The sequence below is a fragment of the Bipolaris sorokiniana genome (assembly GCF_000338995.1).
Source record: "Bipolaris sorokiniana ND90Pr unplaced genomic scaffold COCSAscaffold_16, whole genome shotgun sequence".
NCBI lineage: Eukaryota > Fungi > Ascomycota > Dothideomycetes > Pleosporales > Pleosporaceae > Bipolaris > Bipolaris sorokiniana.
The window spans coordinates 1,013,739-1,041,259 of NW_006911910.1; the positions used below are offsets into that span (position 1 = coordinate 1,013,739).

The 27,521-nt window shown below is 51.7% G+C and overlaps 5 protein-coding genes across 5 annotated transcripts; 3 read left to right on the forward strand and 2 right to left on the reverse strand.

The window, feature by feature from the left end:
* The first annotated feature begins 738 nt into the window (after positions 1–738).
* On the forward strand, positions 739–10,623 carry COCSADRAFT_185037 (glycosyltransferase family 4 protein). Its single transcript, XM_007706603.1, has 4 exons — positions 739–1,132; positions 1,183–8,494; positions 8,543–8,821; positions 8,874–10,623. The coding sequence occupies exons 1-4, from the start codon at positions 971–973 to the stop codon at positions 10,304–10,306; spliced, it is 9,186 nt and encodes a 3,061-aa protein (XP_007704793.1). The 5' UTR covers positions 739–970; the 3' UTR covers positions 10,307–10,623.
* A 4,992-nt stretch (positions 10,624–15,615) lies between these two features.
* On the forward strand, positions 15,616–22,834 carry COCSADRAFT_185038 (uncharacterized protein; the record flags this gene model as incomplete). Its single annotated transcript, XM_007706604.1, has 5 exons — positions 15,616–15,753; positions 16,712–17,346; positions 17,411–18,813; positions 21,649–21,888; positions 22,005–22,834. The coding sequence occupies 5 exons, from the start codon at positions 15,616–15,618 to the stop codon at positions 22,703–22,705; spliced, it is 3,117 nt and encodes a 1,038-aa protein (XP_007704794.1). The 3' UTR covers positions 22,706–22,834.
* Positions 22,835–23,751: 917 nt separating this feature from the next.
* Positions 23,752–24,009, reverse strand: COCSADRAFT_254866 (uncharacterized protein). Its single transcript, XM_007706605.1, has one exon. The coding sequence runs from the start codon at positions 23,998–24,000 to the stop codon at positions 23,764–23,766; it is 237 nt and encodes a 78-aa protein (XP_007704795.1). The 5' UTR covers positions 24,001–24,009; the 3' UTR covers positions 23,752–23,763.
* A 77-nt stretch (positions 24,010–24,086) lies between these two features.
* On the forward strand, positions 24,087–26,206 carry COCSADRAFT_40994 (uncharacterized protein). The gene has a single exon (XM_007706345.1). It carries the CDS (start codon positions 24,362–24,364, stop codon positions 25,865–25,867), a length of 1,506 nt encoding a protein of 501 aa, XP_007704535.1. The 5' UTR covers positions 24,087–24,361; the 3' UTR covers positions 25,868–26,206.
* A 331-nt stretch (positions 26,207–26,537) lies between these two features.
* Positions 26,538–27,040, reverse strand: COCSADRAFT_254894 (uncharacterized protein). The gene has a single exon (XM_007706606.1). It carries the CDS (start codon positions 26,907–26,909, stop codon positions 26,616–26,618), a length of 294 nt encoding a protein of 97 aa, XP_007704796.1. The 5' UTR covers positions 26,910–27,040; the 3' UTR covers positions 26,538–26,615.
* Positions 27,041–27,521: the final 481 nt, after the last annotated feature.

The window sequence follows — 27,521 nt, forward strand, 5'->3', positions numbered from 1 at the left end:
GTTGAGGAGATCCCTGGCCAGTGTCTACCTTAGTGGTGTGCCTGTTGTCCCAGCAGGCGCCTGGCTGCAGTCAGCCTGTGGTGGATCGGGCCAGGGTCAGGGCCAGGGCAAGAGCCTGTCGCATTGCCTTGCATGAGCGCCGAAGACAAGGCCGGAGCGAGTGCCGTATTAGATGAAGCCTGATATTAACGTCGTAGTGTGGAGGAGGTTAGGCTAAAATGCGTGCCGGGCGGGACGCTACAAGTGGAGGGCCAAATTTAGCGCGCACAGGCCAGGGTGAGGGAAACCCTGACATGCCAGCCTCGCCACGGCTACTCCTGTCCACCACTCTTACCACGTCGCCACCAAGATCCACTGTCGCCGAACCCAGGATCCCGCTTTGGTCGGGTTGCAGTCCCCCGTTCGTGTCCGGGATAGATGAATCTGGCCACTATAATCCCGCTAGTGCACTATGTCCATGCCTTTGCCTATGCCCCGGCCGAAAGGCTTCGTGTTCAGCAGGCCGCTCACTGTCATCTGTAGTGCCCGCCAAGCGCCGTGTTGCGATATTCTCGAAGGATGAGGGCGCCTTCTCTGACTGCTGCAGATCCTGCAGTGGACATTGCTTCGGCTAGCCACTGGCCATGGTTGCTAATGCACTGCCAGATCGACAGCTAACTAACACCTGACTGTACTCTAGCATACGAAGCACACTATGCACCTCTTGATCAGTTCTCAGCTGGCTTTCACCAGTCAATTGCCAGTCTTTGCCAGCCGTTCTTGTTGTGTCGTCGCCGTCGACTCGCCCTCGTTGTGACACCACTCCTCCATGCAGCGGGCTGTCGCCCTCTTGTTTTTTACTTGATAACCCACCTATGCCCAATGCCTATTGTCACCTGCCCAGCATAGAAAACTGTAAAGTCTGTTCAGATTACAACTGTCAGCATAGGCGCATGCCTTGTAGTCGGACCAGGTCCACGCCGTCGCAACTATGGCAAAGCCCGACGTTCTAGGTATCGAAGCCTTCAAGGATGGCACGCGAATCCGGGACTGGTGGGATTGGACTCTCATTGCCATCATTGCTGCTAGCGGATTTGTCGGCCTTGTCGCTCTCGTTTGGTCTACTTATCGTTCTCTTCGAAAAGTGCTCAAGGTAAGAAAAGTTGCTGCATCGACATGCGCCCAAACTGACAAATCCTGCAGGAAGATAAAGACGAAACTGCCTTGCCACGGTCTGTACAAGAGCGCATTCATCTCCTGTCAAACAGCTCAAGCGTCATTCGCGTTACGCACACGCTCCCCGCCAAACCATCATCTTTTGGCGTCTACCTTGGCGCATTGCAAACCCCAGTCGCTCCAGAGGAGGCGCAGGTCCTCTCGCAATGGGAAGCGCTCGTCTTGGATTACCGACAGACTGGTGTTCTAGAGGCCGTCAGTAATGATGATGTTCCTATGGGACCTTACATTATCGCGCGACTCGATCTATCCCATGTTATCACTTCAGCCACAAAGGGCACCGAGTTGGACCTGTCACAAACGATATATCTCTTGTCTTGCACAATTGAACAAAATTTGCGACGACCAGACCAGAAGCGATACTTCACTGGTGTTCTCATCTCCGAATGGCGCGACCGCGTTCCCATCGCTTTGCTGCATGGCCTCACAAAACTTCTGTCAGCTCATGGCTTGGATAGTTATCTGGAGATCGGCGCTCCCGACTTCTTGGACGGTGTAAAGAAGCTCGACCTCTCGCTCTTTGCCGGCGTAGTGGTTCGCAATGGTACGATCAAGTCGAATGGAGAGCGCCGCGATTTCTTCGACATGGACAAGATGAAGACAACAACCAGGTCATTTGTTTCCCAAGCTTGCCAACGTTCGTTTATCACAATGATGTGGGACACAGTGGATGATAATGCGGAGCTATCGCATGCTGTTCTTAGAAGAGCGCACATGTGGTGCAGTTATCACGGCGCGGTGCCCTACTTCCCACGGCAGTGCGCTCTGAACAACATTTACGATGTCAGCTCCTGTGAGGAGCCCTTGGCCGCTTTTCAGTGGCTGAAGACTCGAAAGGTCATGGATGTCCATGACAAGTACCGGACTGCTCGTACGATTTCGCCTGGATTTTCCAGCCTTTTTGACGACTACGTGCCACTACAAGAGATTTTCCCTCTCTTGGCTGACACGCTCGCCGGCCTTGATGGAGACATGCCTGACGATGACGACTCATCTAGTACACTTACACTCACTGTCGAGTATCCCGAGGTTGACGAGAATGGAGTGTTGGTCCCCCACGAACCCTCATCACCCACGAGTTTGGGGCTCGACTGGACCATGGCAGTGGAAAAACACACCGACAACCCACTTTCATGTTCTTTCGACGGATCACCATATTCATCTCTGGGATGTTTTCCAGTTGGTATCGATGCTTCCAAAGCAGATTTCGATCGCGTCCTCAAGTCACAGCGGCATCTGCGAGATCTCAAGTTGCTTAGCCGTCTCCCTGTAGAACAGTTCAGTGCCACTTCTGAGACCCTCAGCCGCTACGCTTCTAGCAGCAGCCACTTTCTGAATCTTGTGCCTACTATGAGAGAGGCTATCTTAGCCCTCGTAGAAGCATTGGACCATGCTGTTGAGGACGGTGCCGACCCCTACCGATTCCAAGCATATTCTGCACTTGATTCAGGATTTCATACCCCCAACGGCGCCTCATTTTGGGGAGTGTGGGAACTAGACCCTCGGACTAAAGCTACCATCATATATGTGTCCAAGTCCGTACAAGATGTCAAAGGGGTTCTGCTCCACACATATCTGAGTATGATGGGCTTTTCCAGGTACCAGTGCTTCCTCGCAGAATACGGTCTTAGTGAATTTGCTGCTGGATCTTTTTCACCAGAACGACTACCAGATCGGCTGGTTCAAGATTTGGATCTTCTTTCATCCTCGGAGCTTCTCAACTACTTGCAGCATATTCGCTATTCGGAATGGGAAGAGGAATGCTCGCTGCTCCCTGCGATTCGCGAACGCTGCAAAGAGTTGCTCATCGATGTACCTACGTATCACCAGTTTAAGCAACTGAGCAACGTAGACTACATTGGCGACAAAGTCACCGACGAGGAGCTAGTGAACGCAAAACTCAAATGGTATCGACTCTCGCGCGTGCCGACCCTCGATGAGGCGCAAGCTTTGCAACTCTTTAGGCATATCAACGAAGTGTTTACCAACATACTATGGTGGAGGGATCACCAGAAGCTTGATACCATCACTTCAGCCATCACGGACATTACTAGTCGGGGAACACTCGACTCGGCAGCCGACTTCGTCCTTTTCTGTATCTTTTGTGCAGCTAGGAAAGCCGGATTCGAAGAAGTCTACATTGAGGTCTCAGACAGGAACCCACTCTTCAATCAGTATTCTGATCAGAGTGCGGCATTTGCAGAGCTGTTTGCACTGGGATCTCGATGTGAAGCTTACTTCGATATCAAGCCAAGCGACATGGGTATCTTACTATCGGAGAAGCACAGGGCCTACTACAACCAAGAAGAACACCAGCCTCCAATGTGGATCTTCAATGCGCCTTCATTTGCTTCCGCCTATGCTGCAGCCCAGACAGACATCGATCCTGAGCAGAAGGCCTCCGTCATGCCTGCCTATCGTCGCTTTACTTTCCTGAGTGTCTTCGCAATTCCTGCCCTTGTTGATATTGTACTTCTTTCAACTACCGGGCACGGTCTTTACCTCAGTGTGAGGATGACTGAAGCCGAGAGGTACTATGCTACTCTAGCATTGATGTGTTCATTGCTGCTCTCTGGCGCCATAGGAACTTGGATCTCTATTGGTGGCACATACTACCTCATCTCCATGGCATTCTCTGCAGCCAACATGTTTGTCCTCACACGCTTAGTTGGTGGCCTGGCTTTTACTCTTGCCGGGTGTCTTCTTGGGTTTATCGTCATTTCGGCTGTATCAGGACCTGGTCACGGCGCCGTCTTCTTCTTCTACCTCTTTGGATTGACTACATACCTAACTGTCCTGGCTGTACTTTCCACGTATCAGATTCCTGGGTCCAGCTTTCTCAATGGCCGAAAAATCATCATCATGGTCATTCCAACCTTGGTAATCTCCCCTATTCTGACCATCTTCATTGGGATGAAAGGCCATGATATTTACCTCTATCTGGGCATTCTGTATATCTTCGTTACCCTTTTGATTCTTGGCACCAGACGCGTGGCAACTCAATGGGTAACGTGGTATCACAACATCAAGACACTCAACGATTCAGATATCAAGAACTGGTACATGAAAATGTACTCGGAAAGGGAGCAGGAAGCGACCGCCCTCAAAAACAAAGGCCAAAGCAAGGGTCCAGCTACATCAACTGTCGCGGGCGGGTCCCTCGTTGCCTCTTCGGAAGGGTCTTTCAGCGAGCTAGACATCTTCCAGGGCATGAGCGAACCAGCCATTCTCGCATTGTGCCGCAACGCCCTGCATGAAGCCGTACTCAAAGAGAACGGACGCCACTTCTGGCAGAAGTCTACAAAAGATAGCTTCGTGAAACAACTAGCTGGTTGCTGGGATTCGACATTATTTTTGTTGGATTGGTACGCTCGCATAACAGACACCAAGCGACCAATTCCGTACAGTTCGACTTGGAACCTCGAAACCCAAGTCGCGCTGGAGAGTATGCAACAATCCCAGAAAGGAATTCGTCTCCACAATTCCTTCATTCACTGGCGAACAGCAGGTGATGAAATCTACTGCGGCATTCTTTACTTCCTGGTTGCACTCATGGATCGATGGTTGGATATATTGAACGGAGGCCAGATAGTGGATATGCCAGGAACAGACGCACCTATCCGATTGTCAGCCGGCCTTGGACTTGCATACGACTTTGCAGGTGAGATGGACACGGCGTTCCGCCTATCAGTCGGTTTCGGACTCGCATACTACCTAATTGGAGCTGTCCTACTCGACTACAAGGCTCAGCACCTACATACCCTGTCGGAGCAGATGGCACCCATCTCAATCGAAAACACACAACAGATCAAACAAGCCAAGGCCAACGATCTGAAATTCAGGCGTCATCTCTACTTCAATACCTTGTGTCGCTTCATCGGTGTCCATGTCTGGGCGCTTGCTTTCTGCACTGCCCTCATCTGGATCTTCAACAGCTCATCTATTGGACTGACCCTGTTCTTGTCCTACGTTGGTGCTTACACTGGACTGTTGCTGTATCAGTACAACAAGATTTTCTCTGGCCCGCATGCACTCATGCCATTGCTAGCAGCTGTCGTGGTTGGTTTGATAGTAGGCAACGTACTTTTGGCAGTCTTCCCTGGTTTCCTCTACGACAGGATTATCGCTCTTGGCGCGTCAACTTGGACAGCAGCCCTTCTTTCATTCCGAACTGCCAAGCTTGGCATGCCAGAAGCTCTAGACTTCAGCAAATGGGTCTCGGAGTCATTTTCATCAGCCAAACGTTCCAAAAAGGCAGCAAATACCGTGAATGGGCAACCTGATGATGGAACAGAGTCGCCGATGAACAACAAGTTCCATGCCTACAACAGCGGTAACAGCGATTCCGAATACAGTCAAAGCGAGCTCCGCGCATACTGCAACATCATTCGAGCTGCTCCAAAAGAGAACAGATACCGTGTCAACCCAGCTGGTCAACCCGGTGACCAAATCATTGCGTTGCTACTATCATGCACTCATGACAGTCTTTCAAGACTTGCTCTACAAGCTTTCCCAGCCATGCCATCAACAATTCAGCGAATCGTGTCAGCTTGGAGAAATGGGCAAATTGATGTCTTCATTGTCCCTCTCCAGATGGTTGTCAACTTCAATAACGATCTTCGTGCCATTTCGCACTTTGCCGACGGTCATTTGACGTTGTATGTGACATCGGATGCGAAGGGCCCGGGCTTTGGCCAAACGAACGTGAGCAGCAACTGCACTACTATTGCCGAAACCTTACTTCATGCATGCATGGAAACATTCCTCGAGACCCCGCACTCACAAGCTGAGATTGCGGAATCCATTCTTGCATGCAGGGAGAACGACAGCGAGCAGTATGCCATCTCAGAGTGCAACAGACGCTCGATGCCGGCATTGGTTGCGGGACAAGACGCTTTGTCGTATGGAAAAGCCTGTCGCAAAGAACTTTTGCGAAATTTGTGCCTTGGATTCGACTGTGAAACGCAATGGGATAACTTGCCATTGGATATACGACGACTATTTTTCCGACGTTGTCTTGGCATCCGAGCACCTTACACGAACAAGGAACTATCCTGGATCCACGAAAACATCCGCACCGAAGAGTCCTGTACAATTCTCTCAGTAATCGCACGCTATGATCTAGGAGCATACTTGACGGTTGTCAAGTACAGCTATTTTAGGAACCGAGGCGATCAATCACTCTCCAACAAAGAATATCGCCAAGTCACTGCGGATATCCAAACGGCGTACCACCCTGTCCTCAATCGTTCCGCTGTTTCGATGTTTAGCTTGTTCACTGAATACATCCGCCTTCCTGTTGCCTATGTTTATCACTCTGCTGGAACCTGGGCAAAGTTCTTTGTTTTGGCGTGTATGGCCGATCCCGAGTATCAACGTGAGCTGAACGGGGCACTGCTGCACAAACCGTGGATTATTGCCAAGCCAACTACATTTCTTCTCACAGGGCTGTGGATATACAGCCGACGTGCAATGTCCATAGTTCTGCCGTTCTTCCTCTATCATCGTCGCAAAGATATTGCAGGTCTAGCAGGAACTGTCAAGGGAAGCTTGATCATCCAGAGAAAGAACCGCTTGGTCATTCAAAGTGCCGGAGAGACTGAGACAGCTTTTGTTCACCCTGATAAAGACGGCGGCTTCAAGTTGATCTTCTATCCAGGCGTCCTGAAAACCGAGCCGACTTGGGGCCAGGTTCGTGTTTCTCACTACGATAGAGAAATGCGCATCAAGCTACGACAAGAGTGGAAGAATGGCTCAGTCACCAATGAGTTTACTTACGAATATGAAACGAACCAAACACAAAGCAAGATCAAGATTTCCAAAGTAAGGTCAACCAAGATTCCTCTCAGCCGGATTTGCGGCAAGGGCGAAAACGATGGAGCAAAGGTCTTGTACAACCACAAAGGCCACATTGAATCTGGAAGTTACATCAGCCACAACAACCTTGTACGCTTCAAATACCATTACCGAAAGAACGCCAAGTACGACGATGAACTCCTTCGCGCTGAGTTCGTGCTTCCACATATGTCGGCTAATGTCAGCTGGTGCGCGCCTCCTGTTCGCCATGCCGAGAAGACGGAGCGTTGGATACCTACTCCGCGTGTTCATGAAGCGACCTTTGTCCAAGGTGCCGACGTTTACGAATGCACATGGTTTTATGATCACAAGTTCCATCCAACGATCACAACTAAGCTCAACGGCATAATGGTTGATACACCAGACATGATCCGTCACGATTGGCTTGGCGTTCTCAAGAAGCCCACCCGCTGCACTTTCGCTGATGAAAACCCTCTACTGGCATTCAAAACTCCGACTTCGAACTTCTTGGGCCGGCTTTTCCGAAGGAACATCAAGCAGCAAGAGATCTCTACTTCCAGAGCTCGATCTCATCTCTGGAAGGCTTGGAAGAAGCGTAATGACCTTGACGGAGTCGTCATTCGCTGGGTCGACGAGGAACTGATCCGGAAGGAGGCTCTGCTAAGACCTTACTGGAGACGCCGTGATCGTGGAAGTCTCGTCAAAGCAGAAGACTACCTTGCACTACACGCCGATGCCATCATGGCCAGCTCAGATCTCACCAGCGACATCAGCGCGTGGACCCCTCTAGCCATTCGAATGAGCGATCTGTTCAGTTTCGGTCAAGGTGGAGATGCTGTCGTTTTCACCAGGACTAAGGCACTGCAACGCGATACCGATAACTCGCTACACGTCATTGCTGTCGACACTGGAACCTGGCCAAACGAAGGTGGTGGTGTCTCAGCATGTCGCCGAGATCTCATCAACAACCTTCGCACTATCAAATGGCACATGGTCGTGGAATCAGCTAATGACTTTGGACTGCCAAAGCACCAGACCGAAGAGAATGTCGAATCCCTGAAGATCATTCCCCTATGGGGCCTGGACTTTATGCACCCCAACCACGGCATGTTCACCAACAAGCTAGACAGCGAGGTTGATCATCTCGTCAAGGCAGCGACTTTGACTGACATTGAAACAAACTTCATTCCTACGCTGACCGCTCTTGTCCGCGGAGCGCGAGCTACTACCATGACTTCGGCAGATGTCAAGCAGGCAACACGTGCTTTGGTTAACCTCAACACATACTTCCAAGATTCGCGCCACTGGAAAGAGGTGTGGACTAGCGACATTGTCAAAGACTCGTGGAGGAAGCTGTGGCTGACAGACGACATGCCGAATGCCCAACCGGCAAAAGACTGGTTCCGTACCGAGTTGCCAACGCTTGGTCACTTTGACACTGCGTTGGAACTGTGGTATAGGTGTAAGTAGAAATTGCCAGCGTATATCGAGCGAAACTAAATTTTTGCAGATCTCTTCATTTTCTCCATTCCGATCCCCGACAAAATCCCGCATGTTTTCCAGGCCTCTCACCACAGTGTCTCTGCATCTTACGGTATCGTTTGCAAGCTCAAGCGCAACTGTACACTTCAGATCTGGGATCACGCCATCTCCTGGCGCGAGACTAACCTCTACCTGTCATCGGCCATGTGCACTCTACCACCCTTTATCCGAAATTCGCTGCTGGGGCTGATGAAGCTGACCTCGTGTCTCATTCTTCATCACGCCGATCAGATCCTTCCATGTGCAGGTATGTATATGCCCCTCGAGTCTATTACTCTCAGCTAACCACTTGCTCTCAGACTTCTTCAACCCAGGGTGGGAAATTGAAATTGGAAGCGCAAAAGGACAACTCACGCACCGCAACGTCTTCAAGCGCAAGGTCGATCCTATTGTCAACGGCATCACTGATATGACAAAGTTTGCTCCAGTAACGGAGATCAAAGCAAAGACACCAACCGTAACGATGCTTTCCCACGTCTGGTTTGCCAAGGACATCAAGACAGCTCTGCTGGCCGCCGACATTATCACAAATGAGTGGGGTTTTAAAGACTACAAGCTCGACATTTACGGTGCTCTCAACAAATCTCCCGTCTATTCTTCTGAATGTCAAGAGATTCTCGCCTGTAAGGGTCTGGGACAGAATGTTACCATGCGCGGTACAGCGGATCCGGCAATGGTTCTTGCAAACACCTGGCTGTTCCTCAACTCATCGGTTTCCGAAGGTCTACCTCTCGCACTTGGAGAAGCTGCATTGACTGGAGCTCCTGTTGTCTGCACTGATGTGGGTGCGTCTTTGCGCGTGCTCACTGATCCCGATGATGGAAAACGGTACAGCGAGGTCGTTGCTCCAAACGATGCATACGGCCTGGCTCGCGCCCAGATCAACCTCCTCGCCATGCTAGACGAATGGGCGCAGTATGCCGAAGACGAACCTGGTGTCGCTGCTCCAGTACTCCCCCACAAGCCCACACCCCAAGACGTCGAAATCATCACTCGCCGCATGTACGAGAAATCCGATCACCGCCGCAAACTCGGCATGATGGCCCGCAACATTGTCCAAAAGTCCTTTGGCGGCGAGCGCTACCTCCGTGAGCACGAACAAATGCTCTGGATCGGCAAATCCTTCTACGAAATGCTCGACTTTGAAAAGCAATCCCCTCCGCCCCGAAACCCAGCGCGCATGTTGTCGCTCCGCCGCACCCGCACCGTGCCGCAGCGCGACACCGTCGACACAACCTCCAGCAGCATCTTCGACCCTCAAATGGAAAAAATGATGCATCCCCGTCGTCCTTTTGCTCAAAACCGCGGTTCGGCTGCTACCTCGTTTTCTTCCGTCTACATCGACGACGAAGACCTCTCTGGCCCTTCATCCGCCTACTCCCCCAACCTCCCCTGGGAATCGGAACCCTGGGACACGCAGCCCGGATCCGCCGGCGCAAGCACCAAGTACGCTACTTCGGAAAGCGACGAGTGGGCTCTCCCTGTTATCCCACGCCCCACAAGAACGTACTCTGGTACGCACATTGCGCCTATGCGTTCACCGACTTTGTCGGTGCCTGGTAAGGGCAAACGCCCAGTGCAGCTCCAGTACGCGGGTTCCATGGCAAGAGAGGACAATGGTAATGGGATGTTGGATCCCCGACGCGATGTGCTGGCGCGACAGAGCTGGGCACCGAATAGCGGGCGGAGTAGTTTGAGGAGGAGTCATTTGAATGAGATGGAACTTGCATAAAGCCTACGACGTAGTCGTATGCTTGTTTTTTTGTTCATTTTTTTTATTACAATCTTGCCCTTGAGATATACACCGAGATTATTCGACTCGGATGGAATTAGTCATGTCTGATTTTATTCTATTTTTTTTCTACTTAATGTCTTCAAAAGCGAGCTGCATTGCGTTATAGCGTTTGCCCATTTATTTAACTAGTTATTTATTTTTAAGTGCGATTAGCGTAGCGCTTGCTTGATGAAAGATTCCCCACGCGAATAGATTGAGTACGACGTGGTTATATAGTAGAATGTGAAGATTTCTTCTTATTGAGTTGGTACTTGTGGGGAGATGTATGTGACAATGGATGATATATGTGAGGAAAGCGAAGATGTGTTGGTGTTGAGGTTGAGGTTGTCACGTGCAGGATGTAGGGTATGCACTACACATTACTCTAGACTTTGAGGGAATGGGGGACATTGACTCGTTTGACGCAAGACATGGATGTAGGATGGGATGATGGCTGATAGCATCTACACGGGAGTAGTGCCGTTCGGCCAGTTCTCTTTGCCCAAGCAGGCACGTAGGTAAGTGCGTGGCGAGGACTTTTTGGCGTCGTCGTCGAAAGCGCGAGTGTCAGGTATATGGTGAAAGTGGGGCGTTGGAGTGATTTTACAGCAAAAGGTCACGAGAGCAGAAGTAATTGGGGAGCCATGAGATGAGAGTGCGCAGATGCGACTGCGGGTGCTGGGTGAGACTGTGGTTGACGTGGGGCTTATTAATCAAGATGAGATGAGCATGCGCGAGATGATGAGGCAGATGAGGGGGAGGTTGTGGAATGAAGTGGTTGGTAGTATGACGGATATCGATCATTATTTTGATGGAGTCTAGTGGAAAGATGAGAGTGAGGAGTTAGTGGGGGTGGTCAAGAGAATATGTCTATCTCTCTGGGAGTATATGAAAAGTGGTTTGTTCCGTCGTGACAATGAGAGGTGACTAGCAAACTGGGGTACAAACCCGGCATATCTTGCATACCCCCTTTCCGACATTTATATCAGGTTTCTCCTTTTTTCCATTCCATTCGTTCAATGCGAATATCCATGGCACATGGGGGTAATCATGTGAAACCGACGTGGTGTTGCGCTCGGACTAGGCCGGGTACAAAGTACTGTCGATTTCATTCTCTGACACATTGATGTTACGTTACACTTGCATGTTGGCGACCGGAGCGTGGTGAAATGGCAGCCACATCGGTTACTGCACCCGGATGCCACTACAAAACGGTTTACATGGCAAGTGTTGCGGAGCGACGAGTCGTGGAGAGATATGGTTGAACAATACTGTTGTTTGTGATGGTTAGGCGTTTTCCACGATTGCGGGATACTATAAGCTAGGGTTATAAGGCCACATGTGCTGAGGGTCCCACGATACGGACAGAGATAGATACTCCGCGCTTTGATAGATACTCCTCCCCGGGCGATAACGTTCGATATCTTGTATCAACTAAACCAGGGCACGACTGCCTGTTGTCGCTTTTACTGGTTAAACGTCATTGGGATGTGACCTACTTGGAGCGATAATGGCGCGGTCAAATGACGTGTTTTGAAGAGAGTCATGAAACAACACAAATCTTGACACTGGGGGTGGGTGCAATGTTTTGATGATGAGGGTGGTGTAGTGGATTAAGAAAAGTGTTGTGGTTGAGCAAATCGACGATACATACCAAGTCAGGTATGCAGACCAATCCATTGGATAAACTTGGGGGCTGACACGTTCTATTGATGGACTGCAGCGATCGCCGAGCCTAGAACTCGTCATGTTGCCTGTTTGAGCAATTTGGTTCGGTATTTGTCGTCATATGTTGCGGCTCCGCGACAGTGACGGGTAAGGAGTACCGCACCCATGCCATTTACGGCGAGGACATGTCGTAATGTCAACGGTGCCCGTGAAGTAATACGACGAGCTATCGTGATAGGAGGAACGCGCGGATTTGCATCGCCGTGATGCCTATCACTTCCGGGACGCTTTGGTAGCGATTTGACGTATGGCAGATTGTCGATCAGGAAGGGGAACCTGGTTGACAATGCGATAGTTGCCCCCGTTGTCAACCTATTGTCTGCCCTTATCCTTCGAGTCGTGGTATAGGAAAGCGAGCCGCAGCATCGGAAGTGACGTCAGAGGGCCCGATGGGGTGTTTGTGCAGTCCATGGATAAAGGGCCGAAGACGTCTTGCAACAGACCGGGGTTTACATCATGCTGCTTCAGCTGTCAAGGTACAAATCCTTGAAGACAGAATCGGGAAGCCGTCTTTGGTTGTACCGCTGGCGACCCTGGCTGCGCATCAATGGGTACATGCCTGGTCTTTGGAGTTTCCCCATATCGGGTGCAATGCTAGCGCCATAGACACGTGACTGTGGATAGGTGATCGGACCGACCAGACAACGCGGTCTAGTGTAGAAGCATGAAATGCTTAGTGCATGCTATATAGTGCCCAAGAGTGGGGATTCGTGTACAGCGTGTATCGGGTGGGCAAAGCGCGGCGCCAGGTGACTTTGTGTGAACCGTCTCGAGGTAGCGGGACTCAGGATTCAACGTGAACAAGGCATATGTCCATGTACACTGGTGGGGCAGAGCACAGAGCAAAGTGAAGTATCAGATGCGGGTGATGAGGCCATACATTGGCTCTAGACGGTCGTGGTAACGGAGTACCTTGACTGATGATTTTCGCGTGGCTGCAGCCGTACACCGATGCGAGATGACGTTAAGGGTGAAGGGAAGGAAGGGGTCGGGGATGCTGGTGGGAGGAGCCAGTGGTGAGGTGATGAAGCAAGTGTTTGGCTTGTTGAATATCACATGAAATGGACTACATACTCAAAACACGTGGGAAGGGGAGGGGCGCATGCAAGCGCCATCAGCGCTTGTTGTGACGGTGAGCTGTCGTTGCTGGGTAGTGTGTAATATGTATGCTTACCTGTATACCCTGCGCGCTTTGAGTTTGTTGGTAGGAGGTCGAGGAGCAGGAGTGCTTGGGAACCCCAGACTACCATTTCCATGGGACAGCGAAACGGCGTGGGCGACAAGGGAGATACGAGTATAATGGAGCGTACACAGCACAGTACGTCAACAGGGCTGATGCACGGCGCGCAATGCCTAAGGTTAAAACGGTCTAGCGGGGAGACACTTGGCGGTACGCTAGTATTGGATGGGGACATGGTGTGTATAGTAGATGTCGATGTACAGTGCATGATGCATCCATCCGGTTATACAGTTAGCGGTGAATAGGGTTAGCCGGGGTTGGCAATGCATTCCCAAAGGGATTTGGGGTCTTGTTGGAAACGAAGGAGGGAGGGAGGGGCGGCTCGCCAGACCTACTGCAAGAGAAGTGTTGACGTTGCAGAGTGGAGGGCGATTCAGGTAAGATTGAAAATGGACGGCACAGCGGCAGCTACGGGGCTGTTACTGGCTGTAGGACTAAAGTTTGCCAAATGCCGTTTACGATGCAGACTGCATGAACGACAGATGAGCGGCGACTGTGACTGGGAAGTAGAGAGTGATGTCGGCCAGTCAGTCTGGACGGAAAAAGCGCCGGTCGGGCTTTGGGTGAGCAGCAGCCACTTGGCGGAGGTGGTGATAGGCGACTGCGGGAGGCCCGCGCCCCAACGAAATGCGCCTCGACCGAGAGCGGCGATTGAGGGGAGAGGGGAGGGGAGAGAGTGTGTGAATGGGGGATGGGGTGCATGCTATTGCTCGAGTGAATGAATGTAGTATGTATGTATTAGTATGTACGTATAGTATATATGTGCGTGGTATGTGGTCATCTTGATGACATGTATATGTGTACACTAAGGAGCATACATGAGAGATGGAGAGATACGCGGCGTGTGAATGGATAGATAGGCGGAGGGATGGGTGGATGCAGTGAGATGAGAGAGAGAGAGAGAGAGAATGAGAGAGAGAATGAGAGAGAGAATGAGAGAGAGAATGAGTGAGTGAGTACACGTCTGTTGGCAGAGTGCAACGCGTGTGTGTGTACGTGTATGCAAAGGCCGGACGTGGGAGCAGCTGCAGGGTCCAATCAAGGCAGGCGGGCAGGGATGGGCCTGGTGTGCTCAAGGAAGGCGCGAGGCAGGCGCTCGGGTGATCGGGCTCCGGTGGTGTCAAAGGAAGCAAGTCGACGGTAGCAGTAGAGATTCGCAGTCAGCTGGACGGGAGGCCATGTTTCGGACCAGGAGTCGAGGCAAGGCAATCGTAATTTGGCCAGCAGCGGGCGTGGGGGGCATGCTTTAAGGCAATGGATGAGAAACGGGGCAGGCGCTGGAGAAGGAGCACGACATTGCGGGTCGTGGGCTCAGGCTGATGCCGATCTCCTCAGCAGCTGCACGTAAGCAGGCGACACCATGTGCCCCAGACACTGAAGAGCGAGCGGCCGTGGACCATGGGGTATTGGACTTGGTAGGCCTGGCACTGCATTGACTACTGTGTCTGTATACGAGGGCGCGGGGGAAGCGTGACTGTGAGTGTGCCTGTGGCTAGGCTGCAGGCTGGATTCTCGGGAGGACTGTGGCTGGGTGATTGCATATAGGTACGTACTTGGATACTTGGGTACATGGTAAGTACACTTGTGTCAATGTAGTGTATACAGACTATAGGCTCCCAGCTGGCCCTCTGGAGCGTGGCCATTGTGCGGGTGCTGGAGGCTGGCTACCACTACGGCCATGGCTGGCTAGGGTGAGTTGGAGTAAGTAAGTAGACAGGGCCTCGGATCAATGTAGCGCCAGGGCTAGGCAGGCTGGCGGCGGCCATTTAGTCTGCTGCTTGTGTAAGAGCAGCACAAACACAGGCAAACAGCCGAAACGAGGCCGGCTAGGGCAGATGCAACGCGCCGACCTGCCCGCTCGACTGGCTTGAAACGTTTGCGACGGCAGCGTCGAGGGCGTTGCAGTGCGTGCTATGCTTTGGACGAGTGCTTCAACAGAAATCTAGAAGATACGAGTACGCGAGTAGAGTAGTAGGACTTGTTGCGGCTAGGCCATCTCGTCGTCGTGTGGCGCGACCCCTCTCCTGCCCACCACCATGCCCGCCCAGTAACCAGCACCAGCACCAGCACCAGCACCAGCACCAGCACCGGCACCAGCACCACCCGCACACACCCACGGTAGCAGCTGGCAGGTGTGTCCGTGTAGCATGTAGTATTACCAGTAGTCTGTATGCAGCCAGCATCAGCGTCAGCGGCGGTTCGCAGGCCCGTGTTGGGAGCATGGAAGGGAGCGCCCCCCCTCCCCCTGGTCAGGTGATCACCGCCACTGCGAGCGAGCACACCCAAGCCCAGCAACACCATGTGCATCAGCAGCACGCGGGCGGAATTTCCTCGGATCACACCTGCGCCACTGCAAACGGGCTCGGACCCGGGCGCAGGCTCAGTGAGCATGTCAGCTACCAGCTACCAGCTACTACCAACTGCCATGCGTCCAGTAGTACGCCCTTCTAGAAGACGGCGACAAATGCACGCAACAAGGATGGCCTGGCAGCAGGCAAGGTCAATGGCAACCGACGACAGCAACGAACAGGCGCTCCGGCTCTAGTCCATGTCCATGTCCATGTCCATGTGCATCGTACATCCGACTAGCTATTAGTTGTAGAGGCGACCAACCGTGTGGCCGTGCATGCCATGCTCTCCGTCTTGCCTCGTCGCTCTCCAAACGCGCCTCTGCCTCGGCCGGCAGCGCCGCCCCGCCACGGACGGCCCTCGATGACATTCACCCTCAATGCCGGGTGCCTGTCGCTCGCACACGCAGGGCGCCAGTGAGCTTCGGCCGTTCTGTTGCAGTCGCCTGTGTGGCTGCTCATTTCGTCATGCAACCCGCCATGGCTCTTCGTCAGAGTTGCACCTTTGCTGCCGGCGACGCATACAGGTTACAGTAGCGCCAGCCCGCAATTGGCCGCACCCACCCACCCATCGCCAGGGATCCTCGAAGCCCGCCCAGCAGTCGGCCGCTTGTCCTTTCTACCCTCGTTAACCTCGTCACCGCTTCCACGCCAACATATAGCCCCCCCAGGCCCCGGCTTCACCCACGGCCATCGGTACTTTTTTTTAAGCCCCCCCCCAAAACACAACCATTGCCACAGGACCTGAATTGCTAAAGGCACACATATCTCTTGCTGCTGCCTTGTATTGCTCACTACTACTACTACTACTACTACTACTACTACTACTACTACTACTACTACTACTACCACTACAACAACTGTGCCTTACTATCCACCAACACCCATTGTTGCAGCACGCACCAATCCTCGCCTGCACCACGCCACACCACACCACCGCCGCACAGTCATCCGGGACCGCGCCTAAACGCCTCGCACAGTCCCCGCCACAACTCCGCGCGCACCCCGCCGCTGCTTATATCCCATTGACTTCGCCTAACCGTGAAGCTGGATTCATACGAGCACCCGCCTCCCCTCACCCACTCGCCGCGCGAATCCACCGCAGCGAGCACTCCCATCACCACGCCTGTTGACCACCCTTCGTCGCCGCACTTTGGCCGTGTCAACAAGGACTCCCCCGCCACCCTCGCCAACCTCTGGCACCGCAAGCCCCACGAGCTTGCCGCTAGCCGCCAACCAGACGAGGACGTCTTGTTCGAAGACGCGGGCGATTGCAGCTTCTCGCTCTTCCCACAAGAGCCCCAAGTTCACGCCGGCTTCGCAGACATGGCCACTGCCTCGCCCATTGACATCCAGACGCCCCCGCGCTATGGCTCAAACTCTCCCCCAAACCAAACCTCCAATCTCACCTCTGCCCTCAAGCAGGCAGAGGCCCAGCCAGACCTCGCCACCACCCCGGGTCTGCTAAACCCTAACAACTTCGACTTCAATCACAATGCCCGTCCCAGCATCAGCGAGCGCCACCCCTCCATCAGCATGCTCGGCTCTTCCTTTTACGGAAACAGCGGCGCCAGGCCCATCACCATGAAGGACCGCGGGCGTCGCGAGAGCACAAACATGGGCAGCTTCGCTGGCGGCATGAGCTGGGGCGGCCACTCGGTCGGCTCGTGGATTCGCGATGAGTAAGTTACCCCCACCCGCTTTTCGGGCCGCCACAACAAAACCCAACTAACACGTTTTACGCAGCATCATGATGGGCACTTCACCCGCACCTTTTGCCAACAACTCGCCTTCGTTCCACTCGTCGTCATATTTGCCCAAGATGGAAGCCGCCTTTATGAAGGATTTTACTTGCTGCGGCCTCACCCTCGCGTCGCTGCACGATCTGCTGCAGCACTTTGAGGAGACGCACGCAAACGCGCCTGCAGCCCGCCCCCAACAGCCCCCCACAAATGGCTTCACCTCTGCATCAGGCGCGCCAACAAACTCAATCGCGCCCAGCCAGACTCAGGGCGATGCACCCTTCAACACCCAAAATGGCTTCCAACAAAGATCGGGCTCAGTTGGCGCGCACCGCCCACGGATAGGCTCCGTCAGCCGCTCCAACCTGTCCACTGTACAGGACATGGATTCGCTAGACGACATGGATATGGACGACATCAACTTTGACACACTGGGCTCCATTGACGAGCAGCAGCAGCAACAACAGCAGCAGCCGATGCAGCAATTCCCAGTACAAAATCAATTCAACCAGAACCAGAACCAGCAGTCAAATCTCAACGTCAACGTCAACATGGCCAACAACATGCAAAACCACCAAGGCATGCGAACATCAACGCCAAACACGCCCTCGGCCTCGCAGCAATTCAACCTCCAGAACAACCCCACCGTGTCTTCGGTCAACACGCCAACAATGGGCACTATGCCCATGACAAACCACAACTTGACCTCGCCAGAATCCTCACACCCCGGCACTCCAGCCGAGCTTGACATGGATTTTGGCGGCTTCAACCCAATGATGGGAATGGACATGGGGATGCCCATGGGCATGAACTTCAACGGAAATGGCAACGGCAACTTTGGCATGGCCGCTTTTGACAACAATGGCACAATTGACCAGCCAGGCAAGCGTCTGTTCAGCAAGCAGGGCGGTGGTCTCAACCAAGCACAGCTGCAAGCAGCCCTCAAGAACTACCAGCTCAGCGGAAACGATCAGAGCGAAATGGCCAGGCGGTTACGGGAACAGCAGCTTCTTAACGGTGCCAGCATTCCCCAATTCCCATTTCCCGAAGAGGTCAAGCCATTCCGATGCCCAGTTATTGGGTGCGAAAAGGCATACAAGAACCAAAACGGTCTCAAGTACCACAAGCAACACGGCCACCAGAACCAGCAGCTCAAGGAGAATGACGATGGCACATTTTCCATTGTCGATCCCCTGACGTCGATCCCATACCCCGGCACAGTTGGCATGGAGAAAGAAAAGCCATATCGCTGTGAAGTATGTGGCAAGCGGTACAAGAACCTCAACGGTCTCAAATATCACCGCTCCCATGCACCTCACTGCAACCCCGAGTTGGCCATGCAGAAGCTCGGCCTTACCGGAAACCTTCAGAATCTGCAGAATGCCAATGTTGCGGGTGCTGGAATGGGTGGCATAGATCCTTCCATGTTCTAAACTACACATGCCTTGAACTTTACCTCTACTTCTCTTAATACCCATTTTCTATCATCCAAGACGAAAAGGTCACGACTGGTTTCACCTCTTCGTCATATGCATCTCCTGGCGTTTCTCGGACTGGGAGAATCTTTTCATTTCTCATCTCCTACCCAAGCCAGCCAGCCCTGGTGTTTGGATACAAAAAAAAAGCCAGCCAGCCCGCCACATGTTTTGATTCATGTGCATACATCTCTCGAGAGGTGCATCTTCCTTTACCAGCACGTCACGCTTGCTATCACGATTTGATGCTCATTACCAGAGTTGAATGAGTGGCCATGTCCTTCTATTTGTTTTATGCGGAATATATCCCCTGGGTCATCATTGTCTTTTCTGTTTGTCTCTGACTACTTTTTTCTAGACTTTGGGTCTTTGTAACAACGGGCGTTGAAATCGCAGTCACAAAAAGTTATCAAAACAGGTCTACGCTTATGCGCTGTGTTTTTATTTGTTTCTTTCAGTATGATATAGTTATAGACTTGATGGATTTTCTTGTCAGCCAGTCAATCAGTCGGTCAACAATGGGGATTTCAAGAGGGATCTCTCTAATACTACGCTCTACATACTCTCTACCTCGATCCAATTCGTCTTACTCACCTCCCGTCTCGTCACTCACCGTCATCGCCTTCTGACCGCCGATTCAACACACAGACAACAGACCAAGTAAGCAATGGAATGGAAAAAGGTCATCCCACGTATCAACACGTTGCTGTTGCAAGCTACAAGGTTGCTCCATGTTCACTTGAGGGACCACGAGTCCTTTTCGCCCAGGGTGGCGTTACGGCCGTTAGGCCAAGAGTCGGCAATCGAAAAGCATCAACAACAAAACGAGAGCTAGCACAGCTGCTCAGCTCGTCGACGACACACGAAACACACGTGCGTTCTTATTGACTAACAGTATGCCCAACTCGGAGCAATCAAAACCCACAAATGTATTCGTGCCCATAGCGCACATGCGCCTTGCCCGCGCTCAGGGTCCTTCAAGCGGCACGTCCACGCACGCACATACGCACGCACGCACATGTATGCAATACCGCACGTGTGTCTATGACTCGCCTCATGTTTGGCCTGCCAAGACACGACTTCATGTTACCTCCCCACGCTACTGTTACTAGACTGCCCGTCGCAATAGCCGCCGGCGGGCTGGACGGCCTGCATGACATGCATTTTGTGCGCCCCAACTGCCTGTTTGGGTATGACGGCTGTCACGTGTGAGCGTTTTGGCGGCTCTTGTGTTTGGGTGTGGTTTTCTTGGCCGTATTTGGCCGAGACTATGGCCGACGAGTCAAGTGTTTAGGGAACGGCTGGAGAAGGGTTAAGCACTGGGAATAGACGGCTAGAATCTAGTAGATGGGGGAGATTTGAAATGAGAGATTTGGTGGCGAATGTGATTATTTTGCGGGTTAGGGAAGGGTAAAAGGTACCGAGGCTGCGGATCAGGGTACACGGAATATGTACATGAGGGTTTCACCAAGTATTTGCAAGGGAAAAAGGGACGTGAGTAGAAGGGTCCACATGTAAGATGGGTAAAACAATCATGGATACCTCTCTTGTTGGATGAAAACATACTAGTCCAACTCGTCCTTGAAACACAGGCTCTCCTCCTACTTTTTCTTTCCAAATTCTTACATGCATTAACGTAAACCTACAACAAAGTGTGAAACGCAAACACAGAAACACTCTCGAAAACCAACCCGATACTACCCATCCAGTTTTTTTCCTCCTCTCCCCCGTCTCTCTGAACCCCTGGCTACACAAAGTCACACACATAATGTCATGCACGCAATTATCCCACTATGCATGGATCCTAACCAAGCCACGTGCGCCTGCAGCGCTACGTGCGGGAACGAAGAAAATCAGAGGACGTTTTCTTTATTCCTTTGCGACAGAGGATGACGTTTGTAGGGACAGGAATCTCATCTTTTGTGCGCATAGGGTTTGTAGTAGCAAGAGAGATGGAAGAGCAGGTGTAGGTGTTTGAATGTGGTGGGCTTCCCCTTCCTTTCTTTCCTTCCCTCCACACAAGATCCAGGCTTCCCCATCTATCCCCTTCACCCCTCCATCACCTCGCCAAGTCGTGTTTTCAACCGTCATTTCCGTACCTCATTCTTAAAATCTTGATCGCGAGTCTTAATTGTCCGGTCGCATGGTCCTGTTTCCTTGCTTTCTTTCTTGCTTGGGCATCCTTGCATACTCGCAGTCCTCACCCTAATCTACCTTCCCTACCTCATCATCTCAGTATCATCTAGATATATTTCCTGCATCCATCCTCTCTCTACCCAATCACCGCTACCTCACCCAGCCATGCAGCACTACCTACAAGCTGCACACGCTTCACCCCGCTCCGCTTGCATCCATCCTTCCATCCCTGTTCCCCGCCCCCGCCCCAGCCAGCCACCGCACACCCAAACGAGATATCCTTTTGGTACACACTGGTAATTGCCAACGGAAATCATTCACATTTCGCAAATCGAATGCGCCACGTGCTTATGCAATGCATCGTCAGCCGTTTCACTACGCCACCTGGAGAAGAGCGAGATAGGAAAACGCAAGGGATGAGATAAAGTAATCGACCTCGGGTCTGACCCGGCCTAGTACTAATGCCACAAAAGTTGTTTCCTTGGCTCTTGCGCTGATAAACCTTTTGGCAACTTGGCCTCACCAACCTCGTGTTTTTCGTGCTCCAAAGATATATATGAGGTGTATTTCTGGGGATTGTAGTAGTACACCTGACCCTATCCGCATCCCCGCTTTTTGTCACATCTTCCAGCGCAAATGGCTACATACGGTACGTTTGGTGGGGACGCGGAACGGCATCCCGTGCCTAGGTCTGAAGCGCCATGGGAGAAGCTAAAGGCTGAGTCGTATTCCCTTTTCCTAAAGCTGAGCGAGTTGCCAAAGGGGACGTATGATGAGTTTGAAGCTTCGTGGGCGGATGAAAAAGAGAATGGTGCGTTCAAGGGTGGGTTGGGCGCGGTGATTGTGGTGAGGTACAGTGAGACGCCTGTTGGTATGTTTGATTCCTCCTTTCATCCCCAAATCCCATATCATACTCGTATTCGTAGGCAATTGTATCTGCAAAGATATATACATACACCCAACTCATTCTAACCACCCGCCGCAAAGGCCCATACGACGAAATCATCTTCGTCCCCGGCAACTTCACCACGCCTCTCCCCCCAACACCCTCCTCCCTCCCCGCAAAAGCCCTCCGCATATCTCGCATCTACGTCTCCCAACGCACAACCACCTACAACGGCCGCCTAAACTGGAACATACCCAAACACCTCGCCCGCTTCTCCTTCTCCTCCCCCCCAACCCCCGCCGGTGCCTCCCCTCCTTCCTCCTTAACCGTAAAAGTCTTCCCCCCTTCCTCCATTGACGGCGACTCCACCCCGCCCTTCTTCGCCTGCACCCTTACACCTTGGAAGTGGGTCCCAGCTCTACCTGTTAATACGAAATATATTCCTTTCAGCTTGGCGGTTGTTCAACCACCTATTCCTGAGCCGCCGGGGCACAAGGAGGCGCTGAAGAAGGTACTTGAGGGGGAGAAGGTGGATCCGTACGATATAGATCCGGACAAGGCGCTTGCAGTTCTGGCCGGGACGGATAAGTGGAGGGAGTTTGAGATTAGCGCGAACAGTCCACGGGCGAGGGGGTGTTGGGTGCAGGTTCATGAGCCTGAGGGGGAGGCAGGTGAGGAAGGGGAAGGGAAGACATATTTTCCGAGGGAGTTAGGACCTTGGAGGGTTGGAGGGTGGATGGAAGATGTGGAGTGGTCGATTGGGGGGGTTACGGAGTGGACTGTTGAAAAGGCGGGGACTTGAGGGTATTGCTAGAAGAGAGGGAATCGAAGGATGGATGTATGAGAAGGAAGCTGTGTCCTCCTGTTTTTCTCTCTTAGGCGTTATTTCAAGGTTGATAGTTTAATATATCGATATACGAACCAATTTCTCTCATATCATTCTTGTCTTCTTTGAATTTTACAATCACAGTACTACTCTATACACGAATCCATTTCGAAGTATTACCTACCTCACTCACGGTTGACGATATGCAGGGCCAAGTAAATATATCCAAATTGGGCTGAGTATATAATCTTCTATCTCCAAATCTCTTGTTTTTCGGGTCTCTCTTCACCTCCCGGCCTGGAAGACTCCAAAAAGATATACCTGATTGATGAAGAATGAACTCAGTATAAAAAAACTTCCGGATTTTTTTTAATTTCAATACTGTGCCCTTTTCTCTGAGAAGATAAATCAATGCATCCACCGACCTCAGATAGAGCCCGTATGAGTCAATATACAGAACATCTATGATTCTTGATCACGTTATTTAGATTGTAATTTCACAGAATAGCTGCGCTGGAGCTAGAGATGTATTTTAGTTTACATAGAGGATACGGGATAGAGAATATTCACTACTTTGTTGCTGTGAGGTAGGCATGATACGTTATAGATCTAGTTCGCATCTGATTGCAATCGAATTTTAAGGTACTGACAGCATTATCTCGTAAGGCAAACATAACTACTCATGCTCCCAACAACTCTATTACGTCAACATTCCGTACGTGGCATGTGACATGACTGCATAGAACCTGACAAAAAATATGCAGAGGGGCGAGTTACGGAGCGTGGTTCTATCGGGAGTAGTTAAGGAGTCATGTCTACGGCGCATTCATTATTCCACATGCATATACAAGGATTATTTACACTTTCGCAAGGTTAATTAAGATCCACATACTTGTACTTGTATTGGAATGCTTTTCGAAGTGCAGAAAGAGATTATGGTCGGGATCTAATGCCTAGAAATGGGATTGATAAGGTACCTGACAAACTGTACAGTGCACTGACCGACACACCAAATTGTCTATTCATTCTAAAGGTTACTGATAGATTGGAGCCATTGCTGGCAAGACTAGAATATGTCTGGTAGAGAACAACGGCGAGATTATCAGCCCAATGGCAAGCCAACAGACCGATCCACGGCGAGTACTCCGATACCGATGCTCTGAACTCCGCATCTCACTCCGAAAAAAATTATTTCCGGAATATGTCAAGTCAGTCCAACTCACCGCCAATATCCAGTCGAGTCTTGGTCTTCGGCATCTACGGCGAATCATGGCCCGGTTGGTAAGAGCATGTCGGAAAACCCTTCATCGGTAGCGGGCGATACCGCATCTAGAGAAATAGACGAAGCCGCCAAGTGGGTCGTTTGGTCATAGCCGTCATCCCCTCCACCGTTCCCTGTCCTACTTATACCTCTGGGCCTTCTCCTTTGTTCTACACAAAAAGGCCGGAGAACCATAATTGCGACTTAATCAACGGCCCGTGTTACCGACTGGGAGGTACTTACGGGTAGAAGTGGACGCACCTCGGGGACTGTGCAGGAGCTCTTTCAAACCCTATTCAAGCGCACGTGCATTGCGCACATTCTCATCACACGCCATCCATCCCTGTTCCGATATCACCTCAGCACCGCGTATGAGCAGCGAACCCAAAGGCAGCACGCCAGGATCAATCAACCCGCTCGCTCGAGTCAATACCTATCCCCAAGCAGAGTTCACTATTCCGCCTTTGGACACGCTATCGCCATGCCCAAGTGCCCCAACTCAAACCGCCAATGCCCTGGCATCAGCCAGATCCAAGGAGAGTCACCCAAACAGCACTGCAACTGGATATGAAAAGTCTCGCCAGCCTCATGATGAGGAATCTCGATCCATCACCTCGACTACTCACACTGAGGTGACCTACCCAGAAGGCGGTCTAGGCGCCTGGTCTGTTGTTCTCGGATCCTTTCTAGGCCTCATTGCCTCATTGGGTATGATGAACACGGTCGGCATCTACCATGCCTACATTGCCGAGCACTACCTGCAAGACTACAGCGAGTCGACCATCTCGTGGATCTTTAGCATATACGTGTTTCTGTCCTTCTTCTGTGGACTTCAAATCGGCCCCATCTTTGACGCCCATGGTCCGCGGCTCCTAGTGCTGGCTGGTAGCATCTTGCTGTGTCTGTCAAACTTTCTCCTTGGCATATGCACCCTGTACTGGCAGTTCTTCCTCGTCTTTGGCGTCCTTGGGGGCCTTGGCACGTCGCTGATCTTTACTCCTGCTTTTGCAGCAATCAGTCATTTCTTTCACCAGAAGCGAGGTAATGCTACAGGTATCGCTGCAGCTGGAGGGTCGCTGGGTGGTGTCATCTTCCCACTGGCCCTGGAGAAGCTGTTACCTACAGTGGGGTTCCCATGGGCTACTCGCATCGTTGGCTTCATCATGCTCTTCTGCTGTATCGGTGCCTGCATCCTCATCCGCTCTCGACTGCCGCCTAAGCCTGGACAGTCGGTGTGGCCCGATTTTAGAATCTTCAGTCACAAGAGCTACTTTCTTCTCACAGTAGGCATCTTCATGATGGAATGGGCACTCTTTATTCCAATCACTTACCTCACAACTTTTGCAGTGAGTACTGGTGCGTTCAGCCCGTCCTTTGCGTACCAGCTGGTCGCCATTTTCAACGCAGGAAGCTGCGTCGGTCGCTGGCTTCCTGGCCTGCTGGCCGACAAGTTGGGTCGGTTCAACAGCATGATTGCTGCATTGGCAGTTTGTTCTGCCACATCGTTGGTATTCTGGCTCCCAGCATCGCTTCTCGCGCCAACTACTGAATCTGCAGCTGCGGCCATCAAAGGTCTATCAATCGTCTACGCTGTCTTATTCGGGTTCGCCTCTGGCTCCAACATCTCCCTGACACCAGTATGCGTGGGCCAGCTCTGCGATACAAATGTCTACGGACGGTATTACGCTACCTGCTATACTGTCGTGAGCTTCAGCACCCTTACGGGCATACCCATTGCGGGAGCAATCATCCAAACTACTGGCGGACACTACTGGGGTGTAGTGATCTGGACTGCGGTCTGTTACGTTGTGGCTTCGCTTTGCTTCGTGTGGAGTCGAGCTTTGCAGGTCGGCTGGAAGCTGGGGGTGAAATTCTAAGAGATTACGCATTCCTAGTGCACTTGCTAGAAAGAAAACTGGGTGTGCAGCCATTCTAGTAAATGACCTACTAAACTACGCGCTATCGCGTGCATGATACATGGTGTTGTGGAGGGCTAAATTGTTATCGAATAAGAGGAGTTGGAGAGACGGAGAGGAGGGCGAATACAAATTGAAATAGGCGGCCTGGTTTCTTGGTAGGCGAAGTTTATCGCGTTACTATTACACTCGTTTTTTGCTCAATATCGTTAGTAGATGCGGCACGTGCCTTCAGGACTGCCCCAATCCATGAAACAAAAAAAGTACAGTCGTTTCTCGCCGCTCTATCGCGATCAGTCCTATTTTTTCTTGCTGCAATCCTTTTTGGTGAGGCTGATTTGAGTTCTATATTTATCCAGACCACTATATCTTGGCCGATCTGTCCATTCGCCCCCTCCACCCGGGAGAGGGAAAAACACGCTGCCGCCATACCGGCGCGCCGTTCAGTGAACGACAAGTTCTACAGAACTTGTTGATATCTATTGACCACAGACATATGTGGAGGACTGCGGTAGTTGCGCGGGAACGTTCCATGTATAAGTACCTATATTGAGCTTCATCGTTGAACCACATGAACCCTTGGGAATAATTACCACGGAAGAAGGTCAGGCCGAACGATTGCACATACGCAGCAAAGACCAAGCAACGAGCTCTTCTCCCCCCGCGATTTTCGCACCCTCCCCCTCCCCCACCGACTATCGCCCTGATCTCAAAAGAAGAATGTTAGAAAGAAAAAAAAGAAAGAGAAGAACAATGCCGCATTCACTCCAAAAAACGAAGAATAGCGCTCGAACCTCTTCTGCTCCTTTACCAACTTTCCATCCGTCCTTTCTTTTACACGATCAAGATCTGCCGTCCGCCAAAAAGACACTTGCTTTTTTTCCATGCACGTCTCATCTAGGAAGAAAGAGGGGATCTCCCCCCACCCTTTCCTGCCCCCAACGAAAGACGCAATGATGATTGTTTTGTGGAAATATTGGCTTTGGGTAGCTCGTGGCGCCATCAAGCTTGGCACGCCGCCCCGTACTACGGGCGTCCAAGGTATCTGCCCCCCCCCTGACTAAGATGTTTGGCTGACTTTCGTGACCCTTCTCTGTTTTCTCTTGTCTGTTTGTCTTGTCTTGTCTTGTCTCGTCCAGCCCCCCGCAACCCCCCCCCTGACTAAAAAGTTCCAGATCACATAATTACAGATTGTACCATAACAAAACACGTGGGTCACAGTGGCAATGATCATTGATCGCCCTTTGCATGCGTAGTTTAGCTTTCAAGGTTTCGGGAGATCGGCACGTCGTGTTTCCCGAATCACAGCATGGGCTTTTCTGAAAAATGGAATTCTGGTAATGTCTTTGAAAAAGATCAGGAAAGTATGGGGGGATGCACATGAAGTGTTCGGGCCTGATGATCGTTGAAGGATGGGGGAGTGGGGGTGGCACACTCGCACCCGCGTTTCTGGTGTTTGTTTTCCCTGCTCTTTGCTTGTTTCTTTCTTATTAGGATGCGGGTTCGCAGGTGGATGTGGACATGGCGTTTCGGGAAGAGCCAGGAGATGGTCTGGAGGATGACGAAGGTGAAATATGTTGATGAACCTCATAAATGCTGCAGTGCGAGATGCAAG